This window comes from Salvia hispanica, chromosome 1 (assembly GCF_029641045.1).
Source record: "Salvia hispanica isolate PSC_SH4W2 chromosome 1, Shi_PSC_v1, whole genome shotgun sequence".
NCBI classification, from domain to species: domain Eukaryota; kingdom Viridiplantae; phylum Streptophyta; class Magnoliopsida; order Lamiales; family Lamiaceae; genus Salvia; species Salvia hispanica.
In genome coordinates, this window is record NC_142692.1 from 66,862,724 (window position 1) to 66,870,783 (window position 8,060).

At 38.3% G+C, this 8,060-nt stretch overlaps 2 protein-coding genes across 4 annotated transcripts; one reads left to right on the forward strand and one right to left on the reverse strand.

Moving 5' to 3' along the window:
• Positions 1–1,011: 1,011 nt before the first annotated feature.
• On the forward strand, positions 1,012–5,569 carry LOC125219169 (KH domain-containing protein At5g56140). Its single transcript, XM_048121070.2, has 7 exons — positions 1,012–1,343; positions 1,929–2,014; positions 2,907–3,055; positions 3,783–3,902; positions 3,991–4,107; positions 4,826–4,969; positions 5,054–5,569. The coding sequence occupies exons 1-7, from the start codon at positions 1,237–1,239 to the stop codon at positions 5,201–5,203; spliced, it is 873 nt and encodes a 290-aa protein (XP_047977027.1). The 5' UTR covers positions 1,012–1,236; the 3' UTR covers positions 5,204–5,569.
• A 175-nt stretch (positions 5,570–5,744) lies between these two features.
• LOC125219170 (Calcium-binding EF-hand family protein) lies at positions 5,745–7,629 on the reverse strand. Of its 3 annotated transcripts, none has more exons than XM_048121074.2 (5): positions 7,473–7,629; positions 6,781–6,993; positions 6,447–6,649; positions 6,150–6,321; positions 5,745–6,052 (listed from the first exon to the last, which is right to left on the reverse strand). In XM_048121074.2, exons 2-5 carry the CDS (start codon positions 6,974–6,976, stop codon positions 5,895–5,897), a joined length of 729 nt encoding a protein of 242 aa, XP_047977031.2. In that variant the 5' UTR covers positions 6,977–6,993; positions 7,473–7,629; the 3' UTR covers positions 5,745–5,894. The 3 variants fall into 3 exon arrangements, with proteins under 3 accessions (XP_047977031.2, XP_047977029.2, XP_047977030.2); XM_048121072.2 differs by having other exon boundaries at positions 6,150–6,324; XM_048121073.2 differs by lacking the exon at positions 7,473–7,629 and adding an exon at positions 7,319–7,466 and having other exon boundaries at positions 6,150–6,324.
• Between the last annotated feature and the right edge of the window lie 431 nt (positions 7,630–8,060).

Here is an 8,060-nt window from a genome sequence, read left to right on the forward strand (position 1 = left end):
TCAGGTTTTTATTGTATAATATCAAACTTTAATAATGTAAATCAGATTCAAATCATTGTTATTCTAATGTGTACGGGTCAGGATTGGATTTGAAGATAGTAGAAATCAGGTTCATGTTCCGATTAAGAGTCTTCATTAAGTCGAGTTCAGATTAAACCTTATTGAAGTACTAGGATAGAACCAATCCACACTTTATCATGTTACTCCTAGGTCCATATACAATGTACCGAACTAAATTATGGAAGAATGTTAAGTCAAAACCAAAAAAATTACACAGATTCTCTACTTTTTTTAATATAAAAATACATATACTCTCTCGGTCTTAGAGGTGCCCACGGTTCAGGAACCGGCGATTACGCTTTTGAAAATTGTTGAACCGGAACCGAACCGCGAGGGTGTTTTGCGGTTACGGTTCCGGTTTCAAAACCGCCGGTTTCGATTTCGGTTCCGAACCGGCGGTTTTTCGACAGTTTTTTACGATTCCAAACCGCCATTTTTTGCAGTTCCGGCTTCATTTTACGATTTTTCGGTGGTTTTTCGCGGTTCTGGCACGGTTTCGGTTCAAAAATATTTGAACCTGAACCGAACCACGGTTCAAGAATCGACGGTTTCAGTTCGGGTGAATTCGCATGGTTACGGTTTCGGTTTTAACCGCCGGTTCAGTAAACCTTGGGCAGGTAGAGTATATTTTATTTTTCGTCCGTCCTATAAAAATAGTCTATGTTCATTTATGACAACTTTTTTCTCCTTTCTTTCACTCTAGCATTTATGAGTCCCATCATCATTTACAATTTCAATTATTTTTTTATCTTCTTTCTTAATTTATCAATTATGCATTTAAATATATGTCAAACTCTAAATGATCTAATTTTTACGGAATGGAGGGAGGCGAGAGGGAGTACCTCGTGTAAATTGAGGAAATAGTTACAGCGATTGAAATAGCCAGCTGTCAGAGGCGAAGAGGTATAAATAGGAGTGAGTCCGATAATTGAAGTAACGCACGGTAAAAATAATTAGGCTTTGCGCCATTGATTGGATTTGGGTTTGGGCTCAACTCTCTCTCTCTCTCTCCTCATCTCATCTCTCAATCTCTCATCAATTCAATAAATACACACACTTGTCCTTCACAATTGCCTCCCCTTTTAGCTCTTCCTCCACCGACGCACCGCCTCCATCAGCCAGCTGTGCTCAACTGTCACTTTGCTGGATCTGACACTGCAATCATCGCCTCAAACCATGTCGTCCGGGAGGTACATGGCCTACTCGCCCTCCCCCTCCGCCCCCCACTCTCCTCACATCGCCGCCACCCGCACCGCCGCCTCCGCCATCGTCGAGCAAGAGAAGTAATCTCTCCTCTCCTCTCCAATCGTTAATTGACGCCAGATCTTTGATGTCGTGTGTGGTTTTGCTTTGCTGATTGAATACCTACTTCGATTCGGATTTAATTGATTTATGCTTTGGTATCTAGTTTGTGAGGTGTTGAGCTGCGACTACTCGTGCTTGAATTTCTGATGATTATTCATGAAAACAGATGTATGACGTCCAGTGACATGGCGTCTGAGTCTTTTGTATTGATATGGATTGGTTATGGACTAGATTCAACATGGATAGAGTAAATCGAATTGTGTTTTGACAGTCTGCATAATCGTGTGGATGCGTGATAAGTTTTTGTCAGTTGTCAAGAGTCAGGAACGTTATCTTTATATGTTGGCCTTGCGGTTAACCTCTGAAGCCAAATGTCTCGATTCCACTATGCTGCGGTATTTAAATTTTAAATTGCTATTAAAAAAGTATAGTTTTTATATGATTGCTTCATATTGTTTGAATCAAATGTTTTGCGCAGTTTTATCTCTACTATTCTGTTCGTGGTCAGTAGTATTCAGTCTGGTGCACAACTAACTGTTCACTATGAATTGCATCACTTGCAGGTACCTCACAGACTTGCTGGCAGAACGTAACAAGCTCAATCCTTTTATGGCCGTGCTTCCAAATTGCTACCGGATGCTGAATCAGGGTGAGTTCATGATTCAAATTTTTATGATTCTTGTACCGAAATTTATAACTATGTGTTGGTATAAAAGTAAGCTGTTACTTCATCATGACATGGTGCATTGCTCTTTACTGCCTACAAGGTCCTGTCCGATGTTATTGCAGCTTCTGCATATAAATTGGCAGCTCTCAACCATAAGGTGCCATGATGGATTTTGTGTGCCTGGATGGATCAAAATTAAATGAGAGGGACGGGATAGTAGTTTTATGTGGGGATGGGGGCAAGTATCTAATATTGGTTATGGATACATTGTTTTCATGTTCAACTGGCATTTTGTTTTGTGATTGTTCTTATGCTCTAGGTGCTGTGTGATGATCTCTACTCATAGGATCAGCTCCTCACTGCAAGGTCTTTTTTTGGGTATAAAAAGTTTTCAGAAAACTTGCTTTTTGCTACTATTTCTTTGTTTTGGAAGTCACCCTTACTTGACAGGGAACCTTACATTAGTGGAAGACTAGTTTAAGAGGATGTTTAATCCTCAGTTATTTTATAGCAACCGTTGGTTGGTAGATAGCTGGTTTTGAAGCACCTTCGTGCTATTTTATGTGATATCTTACAGTGGAAATAGCATCCATCTGCTTCAAGCTATAGATAATAGTGAACTTGGGAAATCCAGGTCTCCCGAGCAGTGGCTAACACTAGAGTTGTTAGGTCAATAATTTCGTGACATTTAGAACTTCAGTATATACTTTTTGACATTCCTTATTATACTTGTTGATCATCTTTAACTTCACTGATATTTAACTAACCAGTTTAACAGTCCGTGTAGTGTCCATATTGTGGTGACTGATCACTAATTTCTTAACAAATGCTAACTGGTACATCTTGTTCTTGGAAATTGACCTTTTTGAAGCAGAAATATTGCGTGTAACTACACTGTTGGGGAGTGCATCAGTTTTAGAACAAAGTATGCTTGAACATGCTAGCCCCCTGGCTTCAGGAGGAATATATTCAAATGGAGGAGCTAACGCGAACAGATGGGCATCATCACCATTTCAATCAGAAGTATGGATACTAACCATTAACATAACCTTTTGTTCGATCTAATTCTTTACTGTTTTCAGAAGAGCCCCAACAAAATCTTTTACATCTGCCAATACTAACGTTTTGTCATTTGATTGTAGTGTTCTTAAATTTAACTTCTCATGACAGGCAGTTTGGAGCTAACAACTTCAAGAATGATTATACTAATGGCTGGGAATGGCAAACACAGAATTTTATAGAATAGTTTCTTTTAATTGCAATTGATCTGACTACCTATATGCGACCTATGTTTACCAGCATTCAGCTTTAACGTAGCTTAACATAACTTTAATCTTATCTCTGGGTAGTTGGGTAGTTGCTCTTTTTGCTTCAGTAGAAATATTAGTGTATTTATTTTATCGGGGTAAGTGAGTTACTTGATTTAACTGCTAACAACTTCTTGACCCACATTTGTACTTTTATCTGATGTAGATAGCTATTACTTATGCTACTTCCCGATGTTTTATCACATAGTGGTTTCTGTCATCATTTGCCTGTGTGTTGATGTGCCTGGATACAAATCCATGATTTCTTTTCTTTTGCAATTTGATGTTCAGGCTTCTATGGGCCTTTTAGTTTATCTTCTCTCACCCCCGTTGAATTCTGAAAGATTTCAACTTGCAGCATTAAATTTTGTAACATATACCTGGGAGAGGACAACATTTGTGTGGCTCTTTTGTTTGACAACATATTAAACTATAACGTGCAGATGTCTAGTGTAATGCAATCTTCCTCCACACCAAACTGGCTTGGTTCCCAAGGTAGCTCTTCTGGTCTCATAGTCAAGCGAACAATCAGGGTTGATATTCCAGTTGACCAATATCCTAGTGTACTATTCCTCCTCCTCCTACTACTAGTACTTTCTTTATTTGTTTTGTTGCCCCATTTTTACATGAACATTATGTTTGGAATTGCAGTATAATTTTGTTGGACGCCTCCTTGGTCCTAGAGGGAATTCTTTGAAGCGAGTTGAAGCAACTACCGAATGCCGTGTTCTAATCAGAGGGCGTGGCAGTATCAAGGATCCAACAAGGGTAAGTTAGATATGGCCTTTACAGCTGCTGTATATTTTACATAATCAAATAACATCTGAAAGACATTCTTAAATCTTTCCATCACATCTGAAAAACATTCTTAAATCTTTCCATCCCACAAATTTGGAAGATTGCAATATTCATTACTTGCAGAAAGCCTTTATCATTCCCTTAGATTATTTGTTTCCTGCATAACAAACATGGTTGAACTTGCGGATTGGGAGTGATTAGATAATTACTTACATGGAGCGGATGTCATCGATAAAGGAAATTTCCCAAGAAGGATCTTATTTCCAAAAAGAAGTTGGTTTTTTACCTTTTAAACACCAATTATTAGCTCCTGGCATCATATTTTATGAACAAATAGACCTTTTTCTACAAAATATACCAAACACTTAGTAGGAGCTTATAAAACATTGGGAAAATGTTTAAAGAGCTTATAAGCTCACCCAAACTCACCTTATTTCACAATCGAGTTCAAACATTCACGTTGATTGATGTTTCTGTGGGAACTCGTTGAAATGGTTGCTTCTTTAGCTGCTACATGGTTTTTAAAATGCACGGTTCTATTAGGAACTCCCCTCTCTTTTTTTTGCTAGTAACTATTCGTTATAATATCTTCAATTACAGTAATTGTTTGTTACGAAATGATCTCTTTCAAAACAGACAGAATAATCTTCCTATTAATGATGGTTTGCTCTATGATTTTAATCTGAAGGAGGAGATGATGAGAGGTAAACCAGGATATGAGCACCTCAACGAGCCTCTTCACATACTTGTCGAGGCAGAACTGCCAGTTGAGATCATCGATGCTCGTCTAATGCAGTCACGCGAGATACTAGAAGATTTACTTAAGCCTATGGTCAGTTTCATCCACCAAACTTTAATTTTCGTCTTTTCCCAGCTATCATCTAAAGTTCCATTCTTCCTTGGTTCTGCAATGCAGGATGAAGCTCAAGACTACTATAAGAAGCAACAGCTGCGAGAACTGGCACTGCTGAATGGTACTCTCCGGGATGATGTCTCTCAAATGTCTGGCTCTGTATCACCCTTCCATAACAGTCTGGGAATGAAGAGGGCGAAAACCAGGGTGTGATCAATATTTGGAGTTCAGATGTCTTCCAGCTCTGCCTTGAAAACTGCAGTTCCTATAGCACAGGTCTATTGCTGTGCCAGCCGATGCCTGTCACTGCGCCATCGGGGCACTGGTCTGCTGAGTGCCAGTTCTAACCTGTCTCTATATGATATGAGTGCTTTTATATTACCTGTGGGAGATTTAGTAGCAGTAAAAATGTTTGGTAATGGATGTTAATGGTGAGGGGTTTTGAGTTTGTATGTTGTTTCCTGGGCAGTTTGGTAGGGGAGTATTCTCCCCCCACAAGAACATCGCCTCCTATTATTTTATTTGTTGTTAGCTTTTGCTGGGAGTTTTTTATATAATGGAACATATTTGTGTTATTCATTATGGAATATGTAATACTATTATGCAAATTTACTACTCCTAAAACATTGATACCTGCCAATGTATTGAATTTTTGGGAATGAATCATTTATGTATTACCAATTTCCTCATTTCATTTCATCTCATCAGAAATTCAACATACAGTCATGCCTTGGAATCTGAGTTTCAAGCAAAATAAAGAAGCAAGAGATGCAACATTGGCTAGTTTTACAAAAGGTGGAATATCCTTTTGTGGCACTAAGGATGTGTTCTAGTTGAACAAGGTTTATGTACAACATAGATAACAGGACAGGAAACAGTCTGCAGAAATATGAAATTTTGAAGGTCAGTTATCGTTCTCTGCATCATTGTCGCTGCTGTCGTTGTTCTCCGCATCCTTGTCGCTGTCATTGTCATCAGCGTCTTCAATGCCGACCCAACGAGTGAAAGCAAAAAGGAACTCCTTGAAGTTAACCATTCCATTCTTGTCCCAGTCCATCTCTTCTGCAAAACACAAATTAAAGGCTTGTGTTAGAAATCCTTGACAGTTTTTATGCAGAATGCAGCACCTATAGGAAGTTAGGAAGAAGAAGCAACTAACCGAATCTCCTCATGGCAATTCTTCCAGAGGATCGTTCGCCTGAAGTAGTTTCATTTATTGCATCAACCATCTCATTTCTACTCACATACCCATCTTTGTTCTTGTCCAGAAACACAAATGCATCCACTAGTGTTTCAAATGTAGAATCCAGATTCGGCATCCCCTTCCACGACTTCTCTCAATGTCAAGGAACACAATGTATGTACGAAAAAGCAGGCAATATTTCCAATTTTGCAACTCAATAGATATAAATGCAATTGATATGAATTAATGAAAGAAATTGGTAGGTTTGGATACAGATTGATGGGCAGCTGGATCTTCCCTGAGAAAGTAGACGAGGCAAAGAAGAACTATGAACTCGTTAAACTTGATCCCCTTGGCCTCGCTTATATCACACGCATCAAACAGATCATTAATCTCCTCATCAGTGAGACTGATCTCTAGCTTTTCAAAGCAGTGCTTCAGCTCTTGTGGATCAATTACGCCATTCCCATCCTCATCTACAAAGACAACACAAACGGATGATATCAAAAACAGCACTTGCTCCATTCTATTTGTGTCTTCTAATCATCGATCTAAGGACATTATAGTCAAGATTCACCAGCACCGGAACACAAAGCGTGATGCTCACCAAAATTTTCGAATGTAGCTTTGCATTTTCTTAAGCTCTGATCAATTTTGGGGAACTTCAAAATGATGCTATTGAAGGACTTGATACTACAGCCTTTAGCTTCTCGTCTACGCATTGCCTCGAGTATTCTGGCCTCGAGATTCGACTCTGGCACTGCACCCCTCGCAGACGAACTTTTGGCAACCGCAGCTCCCATTTCCAGTTTATCAAAACCTAAACAACAAGAGAGCAACACAATGATTGAGGACAAGTTATACTATCAAATCTCAAAACTACAAGATGAATCTTTGACAAGATGGATTTCCTCCAAAGCCCCAACCTTTATATTTCTTGAAAAATAGGATAAAATTCCAAATTATATAAATCTTATCCACACGAGACTCAATGAAATTTCAAACATATGCTACTGGGGATTCTACAACAAAATTGAAGACTGGAATATGAAAATCGACAGCCCTACCACCAAAAGCAACTTCTCAAAGCTTCAAATTGCAAGATTTATCTGCCTATATGTATCAATCCAGTCCAAATTATATACCTTAGCCACAGAAATTCACCCCCAATCTTGAAACATACAGAAAACTAGGTTTCAGAGTAATAACATGCATGTGAATTCCCACAATAAGTCAAAAATAATCCATTTGTGTGTGTTTGCTTTTGGAGAGAGAGAGGGAGAGAGCAGCTTAGCTTACTTGGTTGTTGATTTTGACAAAATCAGGAATCGTGGGCAAGGGAAAGAAACAAGCTTTAAGCAGCAGCTGAGTGTAAATCTAAAGGTGCGAAGGCAGAGATGGGAATTGGGAAAAGGAGGTGAAAAAAACAAAGAGGGCTAATGTGAAAGTGGGTTATCACTTAACATTCCTTAATTACGTATTTAACTTTAATTAAATGGGTTTAATAGACAAGCAGAGATTGGTGATCTGCATTTCTCTACCCACCACGCTTTCCTTCCTAAATTTTTCGCCACGTGATCATTGTCGTCCTCTACAACACGACAATTTCACCCTTCTCAGTCTCAACTGTGATGGATATAAAAAGTTACTGTCAAAACTCAAAATTGCAATGACTCACAAAAAAAAAAGTTATTTTGTGCAAATTTTGATTAGTCTCAGAACTTTAAAAGTCAATTTTAAATTTATTTGTAATAGTTTTAAAATAAAACAATATAGTCTATTTATAAAAAATGACATTATTTACACAGAATTATTTATAATAAAATAATGAGAAATTGTCTCTAAATTTGGCCAAATTTGATATTTTTCACTAACTTTAAAATTGCT

Excerpts from the sequence above, each read along its gene's own strand:
- LOC125219169 (XM_048121070.2), top strand. The coding sequence starts at position 1,237 with ATGTCGTCCGGGAGGTACATGGCCTACTCGCCCTCCCCCTCCGCCCCC. Across the intron at positions 3,903-3,990 it reads CAGTTGACCAATATCCTAGT|TATAATTTTGTTGGACGCCT; the intron begins GTACTATTCCTC and ends TTGGAATTGCAG. Across the intron at positions 4,108-4,825 it reads GTATCAAGGATCCAACAAGG|GAGGAGATGATGAGAGGTAA; the intron begins GTAAGTTAGATA and ends TTTAATCTGAAG.
- LOC125219170 (XM_048121072.2), bottom strand. The coding sequence starts at position 6,976 with ATGGGAGCTGCGGTTGCCAAAAGTTCGTCTGCGAGGGGTGCAGTGCCA. Across the intron at positions 6,325-6,446 it reads ATCCAGCTGCCCATCAATCT|AAGTCGTGGAAGGGGATGCC; the intron begins GTATCCAAACCT and ends TGACATTGAGAG. Across the intron at positions 6,053-6,149 it reads AATTGCCATGAGGAGATTCG|AAGAGATGGACTGGGACAAG; the intron begins GTTAGTTGCTTC and ends TGTGTTTTGCAG.